The sequence below is a fragment of the Sebastes fasciatus genome, chromosome 12, assembly GCF_043250625.1.
Source record: "Sebastes fasciatus isolate fSebFas1 chromosome 12, fSebFas1.pri, whole genome shotgun sequence".
Lineage (NCBI taxonomy): Eukaryota > Metazoa > Chordata > Actinopteri > Perciformes > Sebastidae > Sebastes > Sebastes fasciatus.
This window is the reverse complement of record NC_133806.1, coordinates 9,576,525-9,600,462: the sequence shown is the minus strand read 5'-3', so window position 1 is coordinate 9,600,462 and position 23,938 is coordinate 9,576,525. Positions and strand designations below refer to the sequence as shown.

Here is a 23,938-nt window from a genome sequence, read left to right as displayed (position 1 = left end):
ACAATAAATAGGCTGAAGCAAATCCTTTTTCCAACCATAGCTTTTCCCTATGGGCTGCCTGTGTTCGTGTTATTAGGCCTCACTTATGCTTATTAGGTGTGACTAATGCTTCCCAGCAACATCATTTGCAATTAAGGGAATGATTGTGCTTGAATGACGGCACCCACTTGAGAAGCAATACAAATGAAGCGCAGGCAGACCAGGCAACTGGAATCCTCTTTTTACTGAGCGCAAACTGTTGGGGTTAATTTACATCATTATCTTCAGGTGACTGCTATAAAGGCTTTATGGATATTTGCATGCTTCTAGTTAAAAATTAACCTCATTTCTCAAAACCAAAGATCATTTGATACAGTACTGCAAATAAGTAAAAGGTCACAGCTAGTTACAGTATGAGATCACCTGGTAAAGCGTGAGATGCTTCTCAGATTTCCATTAGGGACACACGTAAAACATATACACAGAACAATATTTTATATATATAATGATTGGATGGGTGGATGGATGAAAATCTAATTAATTCATTAATGGCAGAAATGTCCATGGTGTCAGTGCAAATTGAGATTAAAACATCACGTCTTTTGTGGAGTGTTATTATCTTGACACAAAGTAATGTCTCCAAGTTCAACATTTCGCTACATAATTAATGAAAACCTGAAACCTTCTCAGATTAGAGACAGATTTTTCTATTCTTGGTTTGAGGAAAAGAAAAGATGAAACCCTTTCTTTGACTTGATTAACCGAGACCAACTCGATGTGTGAAAAAGAGCCTCTAATCTCTCTCTTCTGTGTGGGAAACTAAAGCAACCATCTCTGATTACTGGGTCTGAAATCAACTGCTGAGATCCACAAGTAGTGGATGTGTTACAGCCATCCAACATAATCAAACGTTTACAGTCATGACTAAAACAGTTGTGTTTTTATTCAATTACACAATAAAACATCAATACAAGGATTATGAATGTCCAGCATTTTACAAGTAATAAAAATGAGTCGCATAGGACTACGCACTTTAAATATGATAACTAGAGCAGGAAATGAGTCTCTCTCAAATTCAAATAAGCATTTTTGACATTTTCCAAGATTTTGACTGTGTTTCTTTAGGACCCCAATACATTGGTCTTTCAGAAACAGAAAATAATGATATGAAATAATGTTTTACTGGCGTCTAGTAGTCGCTTTCATTCCAAAATAGCGGAAGCATAGCTTTTCTGCTGGGCGCTGATGTTGCAATTGCACTTTGAACTGCATTTGTTGATGATATTGCACATGCCAACTGATTATACAATTTAATATGTATTTAATTCTTTATTATTATCATTGTCTTTTATATTGTTTTAGATTGTGTACTTACTTTTACTGCCCTTTATGACAGTTTACACATACGACACTGGTCACTAACCTCATTGCTGTCTTTATACAGTACCCTGTATTTATAGACTGTCTTTTAACACATCGTGTATGTGATAGGGAGTTGCAAACTCAATTTCGTTGTACCTGTACAATGATAATAAAGGAAATCTAATCTAATCTAATCAATGGAACAAACAATTCACTTTCACTTCTTGGCAATATATATTCTTTGATGATGGTTAATAAAACCCTGCACTTACAGTAGGGACCATAGCCATTATACTATGTTATTGGTTACATTTCACAAACAGAAGTCAGGAACTAGTGAACAAATTAGGAACTACTTTAGACTCTACTTCAGTTAGATGACAGATTCTACTGCCATGAGACTGCATGTGTTTGAATACAATATAATAAAGGCATTAAAAAAACAATAAGGGAAATACTTTTAAAAAAGTAATCACTCAGAAACATTTACTACACAACTTGTTTCTCTTAGTGTATGGCAACAGTCAACATATTTTACAGTTAATACTGCATACTGCCTTTTCTCCACACATAAATATGGCAGTTTCTTTGGATTGGGGAGATGGATAAACTCAGGATATTGTTTATGTTTTCAAAGAAAACCTTTCTCAAATCCTTATATTTTTCACAGTATAGCAAGAAGTGAGATTCTCTCTCTCTCTCTCTCTCTCTCTCTCTCTCTCTCTCTCTCTCTCTCTCTCTCTCTCTCTCTCTCTCTCTCTCTCTCTCTCTCTCGCTGAGGGACATTAAACAGAAAATAATAAGTTCAAGGGTGTCATCTACTGGCCATTTGCAAACTCTGCAAATGGGCTTACATGTAACCTTGTCAAAGTGCCTGTTGTTTTAAAATTGTTATATAATACTGGCTGAATACTGCACATGGAAGTGAATGGAAAGAAGTAATTTGGGGAAAAAAATGGTTTCAAGAAAAACACAATTGTGAGCTCAACTCAACCTAAATCCATCAATAAACAACAAAACAAAGCTGCTGTTGACCACCTATTGAAAACAGTTACTTCACAGAAAAACAGCACAATCAGATCAGAATTAGTGATCATCTGACCTTATATATAATAGTTGAATACAGTCAACTTGAAACAGTACAGGGCCTAAAGAGAGCCACAGTTAGTTAGCACAAACTCAAAGAGCTGATACAAATACAAAGTGCAGAAGTGCTATGAATTCTCAATTTCTTTTTTTCTCACTCATATGCTCAACTTTTCTCACAAATCATTGCTAATTCTCAAGAGCAAATGCACTGAATCAAAGGATCTACCACGATTCACTAGGGATTTATATTTTTATGTTCCAAGGTAGATTAGCAATTTCTCCAAAACACATTCCTATCAAGAAACGTTGATATTATATGTCCTGTGTGGTCTTTGACTTGGCCCTAGAACATCACAAAGAGACACTCATGATCTCATACTTCTGAGGGTCAAAAATGTAACAGAGCACGGCCCTTTCACACTGTCGCTCCTGTCACCACATCTTTCTGGCACCTCGCTTGTTATCCAGAGTGCGACATGGGAGATCTCATTTGAGCCGTTGAGTTTGCGGCCTTTCAGCGCTTGTCAGCTGGGCAGCCGGCCTGAGATGCTCAGAGGGAGAGTGGAGCAGAGGGCATCAGCCCTGCCCACGGGGATAACATGACAGAATATGCCATGGGCAGGCAGGGGATCGTGTCATTGTCATCGTAATGAGACTTTTGCTCCAAGCTTTGGCATAACTCGCACACAAGAGGTTACCTGAGTTCAAGCCTTTACTGAGACAAAACTTAAGAAATGTATAATCTTTGTTTTCTAACCTTTTAAAATGCCACCATGGGGATTTGTCTCTGATTTGACAGCTCATCATTATTCCTGTTCATAATCTCATTTTGTGGTTCTGCTTCTTCGTCCACTACTTTTGGCCTCCTATCCTCCATGGGGAGCCCAATCACAGAAACTCTTCCAACAGATGAAGTTCTGCTCTTAACACTGTGCGCCCCCTCCCGAGTCATTGTTGGCTTGCCCAGAACACCTCTCAGCTGGGCCCAGAAAAACGCCTGCTGGTTGGCCTGCTGGGGCCACTCTAGGTACGTCTTGGTACTCAACATCTTCTTAAGCTTGCAGTACTTGCTGGGCAAGGAGTTGGGATCCAAGGGCTCCTTCACCACTAGAATGACATCATTGAAGGTTTTTCCCACTGCTCTCTGCTGAGCGAAGTACAGCTCATAGTTGCACCACTCGCTGTTAATGAAGTGCCGGGAGAGAACAAACACTACCTGAGGATAGAGACAAAGAAAAAGAAAGGAAAACGTGGATTAAAAGTGTTTTGTAATACTTTCTTCTACATCGGATTTGATGAGCTACGGATTGTGTTGTATTGTGGTATGTACAAGTCTATAACAAACTACAATTTGGTACCTTACGACTACTTTCAATATTTTCAATGATGTTATCGATGATCCACCTCCCTGGCATGAAGTCCCTCTCATGAATACACAGACGATAGGAGTTCCTGTTGTTCTCCAAACAGGGCAAGAGCTGGTCCCTCACCCAGTCTGAATCAAAGTGGCTGTAGGATATGAAGGCATGATAACTAAAACTCCCTAATTCCCCTGCCGCTTTTTCCTTGTGAGCTCTGTATTTGGCCCTGATGATCTGATACGTGGCTTTAGTGTACCACGGAAGGTCAAAAATATAACAAATCAGCATCAATATCAAGATCACCGTTGCCGTGGTCGCAACAGAGATGATGATAACCAGTCTGATATCGCACGCCACTCTACCTGGGAAAAATTTGGATATGACTGTGTTGAGCAAGGCCTCTGGGTGGTAACACCTGTAGTTCCATGGCCAGTCTGTGAGGTTAACCTTTCCTTTTGACATTGTGTCCTGGACAAAAGCATGGAGCTCACAAGTGCAGTGGTAAGGATTGTTCCCTGCCCTCAGCTTAGACAGTTGAGGCATGTCCTGGAAGGAGGCCTTGCTAATGAGACCAAACGAATTCCCATCCAAAGCTAGTGACTGCAGTGATGGACTTTCCCACTTAGATGGGATGAACTTGATTTTATTCCCACTCAGCAGGAGCTCTTTCAGGTTGGTGGCTTTCTCAAAGTATGTCGTATCCAGCTGGTCCAGGTCACAGTAGGACAGGTCCAAGTACTGCACTGTGGTGGGCAGACAGCGAAGGGCTTCACTTACAAATTGATTGTGGTGAGCAATAAGCCGAGTGATATTATTTTGCCAAACACAGTTCCGACTGTTTTCAACCGATCCCAAGTTATTGTTGCTGAAGTCCAACACCTGCAGCTGCCGGAACTCCCTTGTTAGCAATGACAAGCCTTTCAAACTGGTCAGGTCATTGTTGCTCATTTTGAAAGTGTGAAGATTTGGCATGGTGCTCTTGTAATCACACAACCGGTTGTACATGAACTCATTCTGTAGTCGATTATTAGAGACATCCAGAAACTCCACATCTTTCATCTCACCCCAGGCGTCACAAGGCACGCCATTGAAATACACATGCTGAATAGACAATGCCTTAATTTTGTTGAACCAGGTGAAGCGCCAGTCAAATCGCAGCACATCAGGATTGCTGATATACCTACAAGAAATAGAGATTTGTAATGTTCTGTATGTGCACATGAAAAGCCAACACCCAGTCACCAAATTATGCTTTTTGTAATTATTGAAAATCCAAAAATATATTGCCTTTGTGTGCCCAATGTGGCGTAGCAAAAAAAAAAAAGATTTTACAGTTAATTGCGGTAATATTCCAAGTCAGCTGTAACCCATGCTGCCAGCATGGTACTTAAACTAAATGGTTAGTTTTAAGAATTAGATGAGAAATAATTCAGTTCTGGAAACTTTAAAAAGTCAGTGGTAAGAGCTTGGTCAGAGTGATATAGCCTGGGGGGCAAGTTTAGTTCAAGGCAAAAAAAGTCCTTAGCACTATAGTTATAGGGGAGTGTGTTATGTAGTTTGGAGCTTGTCTTTTTCTTTGACATTTGCTACTAAATTGCAGGTCATGCAGTTACTTAAATTGGCAAGAATACTTCAAGTTTCGACATTTTTTGTGGAAAAACTGCAGGGTTTTGAGAAAATTGCAAGATCTCACACATATCGTGGGTTTTGCTTGAATTTGCATTAATTCTTGTGATTGCAAGATTGTGTTTTGCTGGAAGGACAAAATACTATACAGTATGTGAATACTTAGAATACATTTGAAATTATAATATGTAAGCTTATACTCTACAAACAATACCAAAATTAATTGTTAGACTTCTTGTAATCTGCATGGTGAGACATCACGGGGCAGTGTCGAGCCACATATGACATTATGACAAGCATGTGCTAAATCTCACACCAAATTAATTATATTTCACACTATTACATGATGCCCCCAAATGAAAAGATACTCACCAAAGATCCAACTTATCCAGTGCCAGGTCTGTGATGCTGGAACCTGCTCCGCTATCAACAAATGTGGGTGAACGGGCAAAGTCGATGTACTGAAGTCTCAAACGTTTGATAGGGGCGACTTGTAAGTTTATTAAAGTCATCCTGAGGAGATTCTCATTGAATTTACCTCTGTGAAAGATGAGCTGTTGGGCTGTGATGTCTTTTAAACCCTGGAAAATATCCTCTTCTTCCATGTAGTATGTAAACTCAAAGAGGTTACGGAACTGGAGGACGCTGAAGGACTTGTTGGCGAGGTCACGTAGCATGTGAGGAAGAGCATTTGGCCGTTGATCTATGGCCATATCAAAGCCCATCTGATTTGTCTGGATGACTTCTAAACTTCCAGGCTCGTAGTAACTTAGATTGGAGGAACATTTAATTGCAAAACCTTGTAACCCAATGTTCTTCAGGGGCTGAAAATCATCTTTCTTTAGACCCATCACCAGAGGGCCACCCATGGACAGAACTTGGAGTTTGACAAATTTGGAGAAGCTATCAGCCAAAGTGGCTTGTTTGTAAAGGTTATTGGACATGAGGAGCTTTTTCAAATTCAAGAGAGGAGTCAGAGCTGTGGCAGGAATTTCCTGCAGGGAGTTATTGAAGATGTCAAGATGCTCCAGTAGCATATTGTTTTTAAAGGCATCATTGTCAATGTGTGAAATGTTATTGTACTGCAGCTGAAGGATGCGGAGCTGAGGGAGGCGGAGGAAGTCGTCAGCATGGACGGCTTGAAGTTTGTTGTAGGAGAGATCTATGTCTTCCAGTGTGGATGGAAATTGTCTCCACGGGACACTGTCGAGCTGTATTCCCAGGCAGTCTGCTGAGCGGCCAGAGTTGTAGATGCGACAGAATCCTCCGTCAGTGTTATTGGTGCGGGGTGAGGATGGAGTTGGGGATGTGAGTGCTCCAAGAAGGAGAGCACTAAAATGAAGCAATTCCCAAATCATGGTGACAGCCTTGTAAATAAACAAAAAAAGGAAAGATTAAATGTTAGCATTTCACTCTTTATTCCAGTGGAAAAAGTGACTGAACATTGACCCAAATTGTTTTCGGAAGCAGTGGTTTACTTTAGTTCATCTCATGAAACTGTCAATGCTTCTCTCCAGAGATGCTGAAAGTACATTTGCTCAAGTACAAGTTTGAAATACGAATACTTTGTCAGCACATTTTCTTTTTGTGAAAGTCTCCACTTTTCTTCCTTTTCCTACATTTCAGAAGGAAAATACTGTATTTTTTACTGTACTTTATGTTCTTAATTTCAATACTGTCTCCTTTATTTCTGTCTGTTTTCTTTCTTTATTTCTCCCTTATCTCTGTGCCTTTTTATGTTTGTTTATGTCTTTCTTTCTCCCTTCTTTGTGTGCTTTTTATCCTTTTTTCTTTCTCTTCTTTAAAGGTTCACTATACACAACCTATTCTTATACAATGGTTCATATGATATCTTACGAAAAAGTTATTCTTCCTTTTTTGTTCGTTAAACTATGAATGTCCAGCAAAACGTGTCAATTTCTACATGTTACAGTCTTTTCAAATTAAACTACTGTCTTCACAGGAAAGTACTTCCCTATGGTTTCAGCAATAAAATTACTTAGTTAGGTTTAGGAACAGATCGTGGTTTGGCTTAGAAATAACTTGCATTACTTAAGAACATCAGTTACATTACAAATAAATAGGTAGCGGTATTTTATTGACCCACCCATACAACCCGACCTTACAAATCTTTATTCTGTTTTTCCATGACACACAAACAGTCACTCTCTTTTCCTCTCAGTGAACCCACTATCACCATATTCCTACTAAGAGATGGCATTATATCTTGATCTGGGCTGTCATTGCATCAAATCAGAGTCAAAGTTAACATAATCCTAATTCCTGTAAAATTAATAATCTTTTTTTCCTGCGAAAAAGGAGGATATTCACGCTTTTACAGAAACCCCCAAAACACAAAATAGCATTGAGTTACAGCAAAGAGATCAAGATTATAAAGGCATGATGTAACAGAGGAAAGAAGCAAATCTTACGTCTACAAGATCTTTGATCAATTTTCCATCATCTCCCATTAAATCATAAATGTGCCTTAGCAAGATATTCAGTTTATTTGGCAGGGTATAAGTGAACCTTGCAAGACACACAACAGACCACAAGCTTCACACATCCCTCTACCTACAGTCATTATGTGATCTCAGGCAGCAAATCTGCAGCGAAAAAGACAGACTCATTCAAATAAAGCAGACATATTCATTAGTCCCCCTTCATACAACAGCACTCACACTCCACAGTATTTACCCTCTTAAGACTAGTTTCCTGCTTTAGGCTGTTAGTCAGACTCTTTCAAACCCCCTCTCCTAAACCTTTATTTATATTGCTGGTCCAATGATACACTCTGTGTTGGCCCTCACGTGCCGGAGAGCCATCAAGCTTTACAACCCCCGTTAAACAAACAGTGTTTGTTTTATCTAGTCCAGAAGTGACGTGACTTGAATAAACATTTATGTCTGTGCGGATATGGGTGGTGTAGAAAAATATTGTTTCCCTATTTATTTTAGGTCATCTGTGACAGAGTGGGATCAATATATTTAATTTAATTTTGGTTTGACTCAAATGGGAACTAAATTAAAATCACTTTACAGCACCTGTAAAAACAATGATGTTAAGGGGAAGATGGTGAATATTGTTTGCAGCTTTTCCAGAGTTGATGAATCACAACATAAGTAAGATACACTGGTTTGTACAGTATTCTTTTTTAACATTTATCATATGATAAAGCCCACATTAGATATATATATTTATCATTCTCAGCCATGTGAGCAGTAAGAAATGACATTATGATATTAAAGGAAAGATTTGTTCTTCTCCCAACAGGTATTCATTTGCTATTGAGCCAACCACTGCTCATTCCTCCAAGGTCATTTGAATGACTCATTGTTATTGCGTTCTGCTAGATAAATACAAGACGGCAAATTAAAGATTGTATTCTTTGAATGAATTAATGTCACCATTTGTTTACTGTGTGGCCATCATCTTCCTTGCTTGACATATAAACATTGTCTGAGTGAGAAAACAACAGCCGTGATGCTGCTTCAATGACGAAACCAGAAACACTCCTCGGCTATCTAATCTGGGCAACAATGGACAGCCGTTCCGGGAAATTGACAGCAGATTGGATGAACATCAATAATATTGATGTAGTAAAACTCTGCGCATGAAAGGCACTGTTGTAAAAGGATGTTGTAATATCACCTGGCAATAACAAAGCTTTGGGAATCAATACAATTTTGTCTCAGTCTATCTAAAATGCATTCATGTTCGAGGCATTCGAGTTTTGGTCTTTTGCACATAATGTAGACATTAAAAGGTTTTAAGGGTGAGAATGACAGTTTTTAAATATTGGGGGGGCAGTTCAAGAGGCTCAGGGGTATTGTAGTATTTTCTGCCACACCAAACTGACAGACAAAACATGATTTCTCAGAAAACAAAGTTGAAACAATCAAAGAACCCTGAGTAACATTGAAGAAATCACAACTCTTTTCCTGGTAGTTTGTAGACATGGGTAACTGGTCATAATTCAGTCCTACATTTATAACATTGTCAAAGCTTTGATACAGTCTCTTGTCTTTGTGATCACTGTTTTAGACTAAAGCCCAGAGATTTCACCATGTTTCTCTCACAAATATCAGCTTTTGTCTGGGACAGCCCAAAATTGTACTGTTAAGGCTTCCTATGTGGACGTCCATGTGCAGCACAAGATTTGTGACTGGGCAAAATGTACGTATAGCAAGCGCACCGACTAAGTATGCTCCAGTTTTCGTATCCCACACTCCACTCCAGTTGGTGGCATATGCACCTCTAGCGGGTTTGCTAAGAAGAAGAAGAAGAAAACAAAGTGGATGCTTGTTTTGAAGAGAGGTTGTGTGCGGAGATCCAACGTGACCCCTGTTTATATATATATATATTAATTTTTAAAGGAATACAAAGACCGACAAATGACGTTGAACCCCTGGCAAACAACGTTATGGTACATTACTGCTACCAACTGGAATGGAGTGTGGATTGGCAAATGCGCATGTGTGGAACCAAAACATTCTCATCCCAACTCATCACATACCACAGCTTTGTCACGCCCCTTGGCGTCACTTTAGATTTAGGCAACAAAACCACTTTAGGACAGAGCTACATGGTTGGGCTTAGAACTACTACATTTGTAAAGTAAAAATAACACTGAACGTTGTCAACACGGGACATGAACAATCAGCTGATTGTAAAGTGAAAGTGAAAGTTAACACACAGGACACGAACAGCAGGCTTCTGGATGAAAGCCTTGTGTTTGTTGGACTCATCCACCTCCCCTCCCGTCTGCTCAGTGTGTTTCTTTTCACTTATTAAATGACATCACCACACTCCGAGCGCACTTTCTCAAGACGTTTACTGTTGCCGCGAATGGAATTACATTGTAGTTAATGGAACGCCCGCTGCATTTCATACCAGCGCTTAAGGCGCATAAGGGTGCCTTGTGTGGCGATACTAAACACCGACGGCCATGCTCAGCATTTGACGCCCTGGGAAAGACAATGGGCTGGTGGCCACTAGACCAACCCTCAATTGTAGTGTGAATGGAATTGTGTGGAACTGGTATAAGTCCACAGCTGTCTGCATATGCGTAAAGTATAAGGATCTTAAGTTGAGTCTCACATCTACAGCTCTGATAATTGGACAATATTGTGTTAGCAAACTGGGGATTTTTTGTCACTAGCACACTGTTTAATCATAATGTTTCCGATAAGCCTCCTGACTCAAGTGAAAAAAATGACTGGTGCCTTAGGCAAGTTCCTCTGTTAAATGAGGCAAGAGAGGTCAACCAAAGCTGTGTGTTCCTAACCTACAAAGGCCTAGAGTTTTGAGTTCATGACCACCAGCTGGTTTGACATTAACCTGTCTGGTAGGAGTTTCTCTGTTGGGATCTAATAAAGATAATTTACTGGATGACTCGTAGGTGCAGTTTCCTGTTCTGTGGTGCAGTCTTATCTGTAAAAGGAATGTGCACAGATATGCTGCAGGCTGTTCTCTTTTTTATTCTTGAGTATCACTAAGGCTTTTTGCAATCACTTCATCAACACGCATTTAAGTTTACAACTTTTAAGGTTTCTAGGTCATAAAATCTAAAACACCTACACATGCAGTTTATTGTGTTTACACATAAAACATATGGCCCCTTTTCCTGGCCAATATTTTGCATGGGCAGGTTGGCCTGCTGCCAGGTTGATAGAGTCGGAGCTGGGAAGACAACTGGGAAATCCCCGGAAAGCATGAGACGAGGGAAAATATTTGTTTTCTCTGCATCTCAGAGATAGCTTTCACAAATCCTGTCGTGTTCAAAATCTATAGACTGACACTGCCTGGAAACAGTGACATTGTTCATCTATGCACCCAGTTGCAGTATGCAAATTGAAAGTTAATCTTCCTGACTCAGATTTACGGTAAGAATGAGTAATCCACGCAACAGGAAATGTTGCAGTGTGACAGCACTTCTCATTGTTTGAAAGGTACACTCCCTGTCCTAATAATAAAATCAGTGACAGACAAACCACACAAAGTGACAACAACAACCTTAAATCTCTCAACCAAAATCATTAGCAAACTAGTCCCTGGAGCAAACAGAAACAAGTATTTGGACTCAAGACTAACTAAAGACAGTTTTATTTAAAAAAAGGCCAACAGAACCAGAGATATCACCTTTTTTATTCCAATACATTCTGATTCCTGCGCCTACTCGGGCTGCATGATAGGCTATATTGTTTCAGCATTGGCATCATCGGCATATTAACTCAAACACGTCATGCTACAACTCTTTCGCTGCTTGATACAAAAGGAAAACTCCCACGGTTCCCCATTTTCCATGACTAATGTTTCTCATTAAGTACCAACAGTCTTAGTTTCATGATGAACTGTATATATTTTTAGACTTCTTAACGTGTCTGGTCTGCCTCTTGTCTCGGGGATTCAACTTGATTCAACATGATTAGAGTAATGTGTGCCGCGACCTGCTATAGTACATCAGCTTGGAAATGCCCATGGTGAAGGTGGCTCACTCTGCTTTGTAGGTGTGACTTTTTTGCCAATGAGTTTATGAATAAATTGCTTACTAGAGCCAGATCTAACCCCTTCATTTTGCTCTCAAAGTGCACCAGTTACACAATTTAGGGTAATATTCATGTATATTTTCATATTGCAATATATATCGTAGAGAAAAATTATAATTGCAATGTCAGTTTTTTCAAATGTTGTGCAGCCCTAGCGCCTACATTACCCACAATGCAACAAGACCGCCCGCAGTTGGGTCAGAGGGTTGGGTGGGATATATTAGTAGCGGTTGATGCGGTATGTCGGTGTATTGGTCCAACAAACACTAGACTATTAATCAGGAGTCCTGTGTTCTAGAAAGTTGTTGACCGGTGTTTTGTTTTGTAAGTTACGTTAATGACATTTGTCATGTGACGATTATCACGTGTTTTTATTGGCGTTTGTGACGTGTTTCTGTAGTTGCGTTCCATTGTTTCTCTCCGTGTTTTACTTAGTTTACTTATTTTAAGCCCAACCATGACGTTTTCCCTTACCCTAAGTGGTTTTCTTGCCTGAACCGAAGTTAGTGGTTTTCTTGCCTAAACCTAACTGCAGACGATTGAGTATCATACAAATGACACGCAAAAAGCAGTGTACTTCCTCATGACATGTGGAATGTACATGTAATGTCGTGGTATTATACGCCTTCCCGTGAGATGGCTCACTTCTCCACACTTCCACACAGCTCACTTCTCCGCACCTCCAGATTTTCAGTTTCAAACTAGCCATCTTCAGCTCCATCCAACGCTCAATCAAATAACATCACTTTAGGCAATTTATCAGACTTCACACAGCTGTGTAAAATGAGTGGAGTTCCCTTTAAGTGCAACTTCAGTGCCGGGTGTTGTGTAAATTGATTTTGAAGTGTTGGATATTTAAACTTAATAATTTTAGCCAAATCTGCCCAGAACTTATCACAATGTCTGGCTTAAATATAGACTAATGACAATATGTATTGACTAACTAAACATATGCACGTACTGTATTCAAGCTCACATGAAAGTGTATCAACAGGCACAGTCATACTCTAATAGGGCTACTGTATTATGGTACTGTGTGGTCCATACTGTAGCAACTCAATGCAACATACATGCTGCACTCTAGGCTTCATAGTGTGACGTGGTAGTCCTGCACTAAATTAGCAACCAGGTTACGAAAGAAACAATTAATGTCTCTATCATTGATTAAACTATGATATCTGTCTGATATGCCATGAATGGCGTCATCCATTGAGCTTAAAGCTCTATTACTGTGTGTGATATTTACCCAACAGTCAATAATCGGTGGCAAATAGCTCTTTCATTGACATGCGTTGGAAGCACTGCGCCCACTGCGTCTATACGACACATTTATCTGGAAGCAGAGTTGTTTCACTGATGACTGGTCTTTACTCTGGTTTAATGAGGCTCCATGTTTACGTGCTACGCACAAACACAGCTGGACTAGTACTCGAGCTGTGAACATTCTGCTCCCAGGTCATCATGTTCAACCTCCATAGCAACGCACACTCCACATGTTTATGTGCAGGGGTTGTTCGTGACATCATACATCAAGTAATCTTTCCAAAACCATTTTCCCACTCACATCTGGTGGTATTTACAGACACAGTTATTGCTGGTGTTTGTTTTGTTTTGATATGGCCATCTCTGAGATTTCTGCTGCCACCCCCACATGATGAAATTAATTTCTGCTGCTCAAAGCATTGATGTTTCTTAATTTTAAATAAAAACATCAGCTGCTTTTTCCTCTCAGAGACAGTGTCCCCATTACTATGGACAAACTGCATGCAGGCCATGCTGTCAAAAGCTTTTATGGGAACTATCATTTGTTGAATGAAAACAATCAACAGCAAGCAGGCTGTTGTTCGTACTTTACCTACGAAAAGTAATGAACTGGAATTTTTACATAATTTTGAGTCAGGACATGCAGGGCTGCCTCTAAGGAAGTCAGGTAATGTTGTATAAAGAGCGACAAAGTCCGTGAAGGGAAGAGGTTGGGGTAGAAGAATGGGTCAAACAAACACAGGACTTTCACCCAGGAGCCCGCTGCTCACGTTCCGTGTGAAACCAAAAGTCAATGTTGACTTATTTTACCTTGTTTTTGTATGTAACTTACGTACTGAAAGCAGGGGGAGGCAAAAAAATCAATAATATCCTTTCAGCATATTGTAATTCAACTGGTACCCTAGGTTAGGACGTTTTCTGTAAAAGTAAAGAAAAAAAAAAGTAAAGCCCTTTGAGATGTCATACTGTGATTCAAAGCTCTGGCAAGCTACAATATTGGCGAAGCGTTTCAGAGATGGAGAGAAAATGTTGCTAATAATTAAGCCTTCTGCTAACCGTAGCCGTTGTGCTGAGCAGAAGGCAATTAGCTAATTATTAGCAACATTTTCTCTCCATCTCTGAAACGCTTCGCCGATATTGTCAAACTCCTTTTGATAAGTCCATCTTCCTTTTTTAGGTTGCTTTACAGAGTAGGCAGTTGTTTCCAATGATGGAATAGCAATCGCATATTTTCCTGCAGGATATTCCGCCATTGATTCAGTCAGGAAGACCGATATCTAAAACCTGGACAAATTAAACCAAAACTATCTGCATAGATGCTATAGGGGAAAAGTGAAAAACAATTGGGTGAAGTGACCCTCTAAACTTGCACCATGCAATGTTTTAATTAAAAATGTGTCAGCAATGTCCATCCATCCCTTAACTGTTGAGAGTGAGAATGGAGAGGGCAGGAAATCATCTTTCAGAAGGAAAGTGACGAGGCAGATATGTATTTGCTTTGTCATAGATGGAAAGGTGTGACTAATAATATTAGCAATGGATCTTTCTAGACATTTGACATACCAACCAGGTGTGACTACCAACAGTATGTTTTGTTGGCTCAGTGCCAGGGCTCTTGAGTTTCACATTCCGGCTTGTGGTTATGGCGTATTGCTACACTTTAATAAGACACAGCCATTGTTAATGTATTAGTTTCAGCCGGGCATTTCCTGCTATGCCAAGTCAAAATATCCAGTGTGAGAAAGGGCTATTACATAATGATTTGACTCCACCTATATACTATTGTCTTGTGATCTGTGTGACATGGCAAGTAAATGAGTAATCAATGCGTAATACCAAGTGGACAAGTGGAACCAAGTGTCTGCCTTTTTTAAGTGATATCAAACCAATGTCAGACTGACCATACAAACAGACAGTTGCTGGTAAGTGGTCCAGAAAATAATTCTCTGGTCCAACTCAAAGTGGGAGCAAGCTGCAGTGTGGCTCTTTAGAGTCAACAACATATACAGCATGTGCCCACAGCAGCACACAAGCATGTGTGGTCATGGCTGCATTGCATTCTCTAAGAACAACAAGATAAAAAGGGAAGGTTAGATATTTCAACATGACCTTTAAAAAAACTGAAGTTACAACATAAATAGAAATAGTGAAGGACTGAGATAAACGGCACTGTGCAATATGATCTAAGAGGGCAAAACAGCAGCAGGGATCCGGTGACTTTAGTATACAAACAGCTCCCCATGAAAACAATGGAGCCTTGGCCACAACTTCTGCTCACTCTCAATAAAACCCACAGCTTGTAACCCTTAAAAAATGGTTTTATCCTACCAAAAACATGTGCAATATTTATGCCTCACAGTATTGTAGAGGAAACTCCACAGACATTATCAGCCAGTCAGTAACAGCTGCGCAAAACTGCTTGAAGTGAGCCAATTTACCATTGGAGCTTCACAGGTGCCAACAAGTACGCATGCTGATTGCCTGAGGAGACGGGTGTCTTAAAAGATAAGAGTGGTGTTGGTTTATCTTGTTATTATTATCAACAAATCCCACTATAAGACCCAACCCAACCATTTATTTATAATATAATTAGCTGAAGATGATGGTAATATTAGTTTTGCAGATATTGGCTCATAAAACTAAATATTGAACTTGTTGAAAGTTGGACCTGATGACACCAGATCAATACTCACTAATTATTTCAATGTATTCAGTAGGGCAGTGTATCCCAAGCGTTTTTTTCTGGGGACCCACTTTAAAAATGACAAATCAACCCAATTCAGAAGGCCGTTATCATCTATTCACATGGTTGATCACCTATATGAATACAAGACAACAACGTCATGTGAAAACTGAAAACACGACTCATTTTAACTAAAGTAATACTTATTTTAACCCAAACCAAAATATTTTCTTTAACCTACCAAGTACAATAGTTTTGTTGCCTAAACCTAAAGTTATTTTGTTTCAATTAACAATTTTCACTTTCACTTTCATAATGAGGCAGGTGCCGTTTGCCCCGTCTGAATCATTAGAATGGCAGGGATAACCACTGATAACACAAAAGAAGTACAATTAATCTGTGATAATCCACTGAAGAGAGTCATGAAAATTATGGATACAGCAGATTTAAACTGCAACAAACTTGAATCATTTGTATTTTAAGATTCAAAACAAAAAGTTTGAAACACGAGAGACAAATTATTTCAACTCACCTCGAGATGGCGATCAGATATGCCTTCTTCGCCAGTTTAACAGGTTAAAATGTGCTGTGAAAAAAGTCAGACGCTGGGTAAGAAGTGATTCAACACTGAATGATTTAGCCTGTGGCAACTCTTTCAGCTCGGTTATGCTCTCTCTCTCTCTCTCTCTCTGTCTGCCTCTCTCTCCCTCTCCCTCTATTTATCCTGTTTGTGTGGGTGTGTGTGTGTGTGTGTGTGTGTGTGCGTGTGTGTTGCTCAAGGATGTGTAGTTACGGGAAGATTTTCTTCTGCCTCACAAGCTCCACATTTTTTTACAATCTGACTTTTTCTGTCTTGACTGAAAAATATCTTCTAGAGCAGGGGTGCACACACTTTTTCAGCATGCGAGCTACTTATAAAATGACCAAGTCAAAATGATCTACCTACTATAAAAATGCAAAACATATATTTATTTATAAATATATTGAGTATTCTTTATATGTACAATATATGTTGGTGTACCTTGCATAACTGCATGAACCCATATTGTACAATATAACTCTGTACATTTTTTGTCATTACCTTACTCTGATGACTTGCACTGAATGGAATCAGCCAGGGATGCATAGTCCGGACAGTAGCTGCTGATAGCCAGCCTCAAGCACACTTCCAAATGATCATCAGTCAAGGTGGAATGGTATTTGGACTTAATAATCTTCATGTGGGAAAAGGCTGACTCGCATAAATAAGTGGAGCCGAATAATGCAGTCAAGGAGGTAGCACATTTCCTCATGTTGAGGTACTTTTCCTCTGTGAGTAAGTTCCAGAACTGTCCATGAGCCCTGGACTGAATGTCAGCTTGTAGTGTCAAAATATCATCCTCTACTCCAGATGAGTTCAGGTGAAACAGTGTTGCAATTTGTTGGCTGACGTCTATTTTAAAAAAAAATATATATATTTTTAAAAAAAAAAAAAAAAAAAAAAAATGCCATGCGATCTACCCACACTACCTTCGCGATCGACCGGTAGATCGCGATCGACGTATTGGGCACCCCTGTTCTAGAGCTATAAGAGCTAGGCTCTCACTACATTCAGAATTGCTGTTGACATTATTGGGGCCCAATATTCTAGCCATGCTGATAGACTTGGTTTCATTTGTACAGGTTTTGAGATATAGATTTCTGATGGATGGGATGGGTTCTGCCTTTAACCCAATAGAATAAATGAAAATTTACTTTTTGTGCTCGAAATATAAACAACTGATGTTTAAAAAGTCAACAGCAACATGTCTGACAGGTTCTGGTACAATGAATTATAGATAGGAGAAAAGAAAGATAAGAAGAGATAAGATATACTTTTATTGTCCTGTCGGGAAATCGTTCCTGGACTCCGTCCAACTGCAGTTACAAACGCTAAATTAACAACAGCATCAACAACAATAATAAACGATTCCACACAAGTCAGGGAAACAATTTCACAGAAACAGATGTTTCAACACACACACAGTCCCACGTACATAATGGCACATACTATCACACACACCATGGCAGGTATTGCACCCAGGTAGTGCACTGCACCGTCTACCGTCTTGCCCATATTGCACAGACAATAGCCCAATATTACATAGATGCAACATATTGCACTGTCCCAATTCAACATATTGCACTGTCCCTATTTAACATATTGCACTGTCCCTATTTAACATATTGCACTGTCTAAACATATTGCACTGTCCTTATGATAGCTTTATGTTACGAGTTGTTGAGAAGTTTACTAGACATAAATGTTTGTAACGGTTCAATCTGCACCGTGGGACTCTATATCTCCTGCCGGAAGGTAAAAGTTGGTACTCCAGGTGTAAGATGTGAGTTGGGTCTGACACAATTTTCTGTGCCTGTCTGATGACAGACTGCTCATAAAGCATCTGGAGGGTAGGGTGGTTTTTGACCCCATAATCTTCATAAAAGAAAAGAATCAAAAAAAAAAGTTGACAATGATATCCAGTGTCGGGGTCTTTTTACAATTTATAGATTAGGTCTATTGTAAGAAAAGTCTGCAGATGATTTTACTGTAGAAACTAAAAAACGTTTGGAACAGCTCACCAGTATGCAGAAGGTATTTTGCTGTTTAAATCCTGTGTAGCAAGACCTAAAAAATTAATGTATTTACTACATCGCAGTATTGAGGCCTTACAGTGCCCTTGTGCACCAAGCTTTTGCCTGCACAGTATCCATCTCTGAGCCTGTTTGATTTTCACTCCTAACGTGTCAAATCCCGCCACTTGGCCTGTGCACCTCAGCGTCTGATAACGATGCACCTGGGCACCCTTCAGCATCAGTATGAGACGCACCAAGCTTACAACTAACTCTAATATAAATCCATCCGTGTCATTATTAGACAGGCAGAGCAACTGACTTAGTATAAAGGACGAGAAGTTCCACGTAGGGTGGGTTGGAGCGGTGGATGGATGGGTCAAACAAACACAGGACTTTCACCCAGGAGACAGCTGTTCATGTCCCGTGTGAAACCAAGTAAACATTGACTTATTTTACCTGCATTTAACTGTAAGCTTCCTGTGAACACAGAAGTTTATTTTGAATAAAGACTGTAACCATAACGAGACACTAAACAAGCGGTATTTGACGAGTTGGGCGTGAGAATGTGTTGGCTTAACCTTAACCCCAGACATGCTGGTCTCATACACGTTTGTTCGTAGACCTATGAAAAGTAATGCACTGTTATTCGTATATATTGTGATTTAGATAATAAAGAGCAGCAAACGCCGCGTAGGGAGGAGGTTGGGGTGGATGGGTGGTTCAACAAAAAACTGACTTTCGCCCAGGAGACTGACATTCGTGTCCTGTATGAAACCAGAAGTCAATGTTGATTTGTCACATAACTTACGTACTTAAGTAACACCGCTAGTTATTTTCAGCCAAACCACAATCTTTTCCTAAACCTAAGTAGTGTCGTTGCCGAAACCTAACTAAGTAATTTCTTGTGAAGATGGAAGTTTATTTTACGAAGAATGTATGCGTGCAATGAGCAGAAATTGACACGTGGTGCTGGACATTCGTAAGGAAACGAACGAAAAATTAGGAATAACTTTTTCTTAAGATATCATACGAACCATACAGAACATGCTTTCAGCAGTTTTCATACTTTTGGTGACCACTGTATTTCTTTGGTAATGAGTATTTCTGATAAAACGGCGCAGGGGACTGACATCTCCAAACCTGAGCAAGTAAAGCCTTAACTGTCTCCAATGATACGGTAGATATGCAAAGGTAAGTGAGAAAATGTTGTAATTTGGGTGAATTGATCCTTAACCACAATACCAGCAGTTTTCTTTATCATGCAGATTACCTCATTGTGTTGAGAGCCATGTCAACTGGAAACAATTAAAATGGAATATGGTTTGATACATTTTCTGGGCATGAGTTTAAAAGCTATTTCTGTGTCTGTGTTTCTGCCACTGAGAAGATTGACATTAGAACTACTTTGCTGGATGAGTTTGTGTGTGTGTAAAAAAAGAGACTTGTCCTTGTTTGTGTGTATGTTTGCTCCTGATAACTGCAGAAGAATGGATGTGACAAACCAATTTAAAAGAGAGGAGGATTTATATTTAATGACTCATTGTGCTTATTTCAGACAGGAAACATGAATGGATAGGCAGAAATTTGTTGGGAAACCGTGAGAATGCAGAGAGAGATAGAGACTCAAACTCAGGGTCTTTGATAAAAGCAGCGCTTTGTTATTGAGAAAGCTCAGGAATTGATTGACTTGTGCAACAGCTGCTTGAACCGTTGATGTTGAGAAATCAATGTCATATCAATATTTTACTACAGTCAAAAGCCCTCCTTTGGAAAAAAAAAGTCATATTCAATGCTCCAGATGTTCAGCATTCTCTCATCCTTCTCTCAGCATCCTATGGTCATTTTATCAGTTTATTTCTTAAATATCCAGTCTTAGATCACTGTTTTCTGGTCTTGCTGCTGTATAAAGATGGTTTTCGTGATCTTCTTTAAAAAATACTAATATCAGGAATCTTATTCTTAAGAATTTTACACTTGTTCTGTCGCCACACATCCAGAGGTTGTTGTGTTTCCTGCTAAGCAGCCTGTTTTCATTTACCGTTGTATACCTACCTGCACTTACGATAACTCCTACGTCCTATATCTATCTATTTAAAAAATATTTTAAAAGCCGGTGCAGCCTCAATTTATGTCAACTTGCGTTGTGAAAACAAAAGTAAAATCCACAAAGAAGTGAGTATATCATTACGGAAGCCATTCAAAATTGGTGCTGAATTGTTTTGGGAGAACGTACTCTAGTGTGAAAATGCATCCTCCTTGACAAAGTTAATTAGCATGCATGTTATCAGGTCCCTAAATACTGTGGACTTTTGGTGCATTGAGTTCTAGATAGTCTCATTAAATACTCTTCAGATGGACATAAATGATTTCAGCTCTAAAACATTCATCAATCTGAGAGTGCTGGTTTACCTTTTCAAGTCCTGTCATAGCCTACTGGCTAGTATTACATCATCTCTCGTTATTGGAGCAGACAGCTTTGTAACCTGTATCACGTCAGTGCTGATTGGTGAAGTTGATTGCTGGTTCTTTACTCATTAAATATCATCAATCAGGGAGGAGGAGGCTGTAGCAACAACTTGACTGCAATAACTCATCTTAAGGTTTAAGGAATAACCAGTAGAGACTGAATGTATGACTTATGTAAGGGGATTTTAAATGCTGAATAGGCTGTTTATCCTTATATATATATTCTTGTCAATACAACAAATGTTGGCCAGCAGATGGTGATGATGCAACCTGCTTCTCTTGACAAGCACCTCAGACTTAGTGTCAACCATTTTGTGATCTGGTGTGTGCATATTTCCACAATATTTGGTTTATGTGAAAGTCTACATCCACCTTCTTATCATGTAAACAACTTAGATCTGAAAAGGTGGAAACAAAACTCCTTAGGAACATTTGGATTTCATAAGCTCTTAATTAATCAATTTACACATTTAATTTACACATTCATTTGAAATATTTGACAAATCCATTAATTATCAATTTGAGGTTTTGGGATTTTGGTTCAAATCCAAAATGTTTTCATGATATTTTAACGGATTCGTGTTCAGTATTCAAGTATCTAATTACCCCCGGTAAAGTATGGTATGAATTAAATTATGGATTGCAATGTATTAATTGTTCTTGAAAGTGTTTTCTGCAAGGAGGAAACACATTTAAAACTGAATAAATAACATCAAAGGTTCCTTTTAACTTGAAAATCCCATTGAATACCTTAATTACATCTTTATTAATGGGTAAATTAATGGAATTTAAAGGTAAATTAAGGGATTCAATGTCATAGTTCTTTCAAATAAACACAGCAGATCATTTCTTTATACTTATATTTTATTAATTTTCACCGCACATGTTCAGGGAAACACATGTCAATATGGGTTTGTTACATGAATATCTATTGCACTATAGATATCTGTTTTTTTTTAAAAATACATGTAATGAGATGGCATTAGACTGGCATGTCACCAATATAAATCTCTTTTTTTAATAATAGAGTTTGGCATGTTACTTTTAAAATTAGATATATCAAGACACAGAATCGTGGGCACACATCATGTACAGTACTTCACACTCAAAAACCCCAGAGCAAACAAAACAGCGACCCGCTTCACTCGACGTCGATTTGCTTACAGCAGATAGCGTGATCCATTAAATTGGTTTCCTGAAGGCAAATCAAGAGCTTGCTTTGAAGGAGATTAGCCTCTATCGGACTGACTGACGATGACGGATGTGAGTGAGTGATAACTGAATTTCGATAAAGCGGCCATGTGAATATCCATATCAAAGCAAGGACTTGAACATAGAGGAGATTTGAGGAGTTGGTAAATGCTATAAATCCTAATTCCACGCATTAGCTGGAAAAGTGTTGATATTAAAGCAAAGCCTTGAGGAGCTGAGCATGATGCCTGGGTAAAATGCTGAATGATGAAAGCATGATTCCACCTGACTGAGGAGCAGTGCTGCTCCTCACGAAGCGGGGAAATACAATCAGCTCTGCACAGCAACATCTATCTGACCATGTTCAAACACTGTGTGACACAAGGTCATCTCAACATCTCTCCTGGGGTGAAAACAAACCCTGTGTCCCAAAACCACACTATAACATTGCAGCCCGTTCTCATTCCCAGAGTGTCGAATACTGATGCTTTGTCACGGCCATCGGCACCGCCGCATAAGGCACCTTTTAGCGCCAGTATGAAACACACCGGGCTTTCCATTGACTACAATGTAAACCTCATCTGCGGCAACAGTAAACGCTCTGAGAAATTGCTGCGGTGACATAGTTTAAAGAGCGAAAAGACTAAAGGCGAGTGGGCGCTGGTCTATGGATGGGTCCAACAAACATTCTTTCATCCAGGAGACCGCTGTTCATGTCCCGTGAGTAAAGTTTCACTTTCACGTTACAATTAGATGTTTGTGTCTCAGTGTTTCATTTTCACTGTACAAACGTTGTAGTTTTAAGCTCAACTATGTTGTTTTTTTCCTAAACCTAATTAAGTGGTTTTGTTGCCTAAACCTAAAGTGACGCCAAGGGGTGTGACAAAGCTGACATATGTGACGAGTTAGGATAAGAATGTGTTGAACATAGACATGCTCTCTTGTACATCCGCCAAATTAATACTGTCACTTATGTTTAGCCAACTAAAAGTATTTAGTTAAGGTTAAAGGAATACTTCACTCAAAAAATTACTATTTGTATATCAATTTCTCACACCAGGTTGCCTTGAATGACTCCAAATTGTTTTGAATAGTAAGGTTTTAGATGAAGATGCATGTGTTTGGGAGGTAACACGGGGTGAGTAATTGATAAACAAATGGTACTTTTTTGGGGTGAAGTATTCCTTTAAGGAAAGCCATGGTTTGAATAAACCCACACTGATGGTAGGAGATGAGATGTGAAGCATGGTCTCCCATCTAGGAGTCACATGCTTTGTACGCCATCCACCAACCACCCACTGCACCCTGTTATTTTATTAGATTAGATTAGATTTTGCAGCAGTACTAATGTCATGCTACTTCCACCTTTGACCGCAAGAGGTCCCTTATTAGGAAAACATGCGCGTTTGAACAAATGCTGTTGTTTTTCTGTTGAAGACAAACAGATATATAGTATGGACTTGGGACACAGTGAATAAGCTTATAATACCAGGTTGTTTGAGTTAGCTTTGGATAGCATAGGCATCTCTTCTCATAATGGCTTGTGATAACAGCTTTCTGAGTCAAATCACAATGACACGTACACAGCAGTTATAGTAACAGTATAAAGGAGGTTATACAGGAAAATGCCATGAGCACGTCTGTGTATGTGGAGTTAGTTTCCTGCCCAAAGTCTCGGACAGCATCGCTAGCAGCCTACTAAATGTTTACCGGCACTTGGCCGGTAGCTGGTGTTAACACACACAGACACACACAAAGACGATTAATATGCAGAC

General features: G+C 39.3%; 1 protein-coding gene across 1 annotated transcript; it reads right to left on the bottom strand.

The window, feature by feature from the left end:
• Positions 1-904: 904 nt before the first annotated feature.
• Positions 905-16,628, bottom strand: tlr18 (toll-like receptor 18). Its single transcript, XM_074653058.1, has 4 exons — positions 16,444-16,628; positions 5,790-6,784; positions 3,789-4,971; positions 905-3,646 (listed from the first exon to the last, which is right to left on the bottom strand). Exons 2-4 carry the CDS (start codon positions 6,773-6,775, stop codon positions 3,191-3,193), a joined length of 2,625 nt encoding a protein of 874 aa, XP_074509159.1. The 5' UTR covers positions 6,776-6,784; positions 16,444-16,628; the 3' UTR covers positions 905-3,190.
• Positions 16,629-23,938: the final 7,310 nt, after the last annotated feature.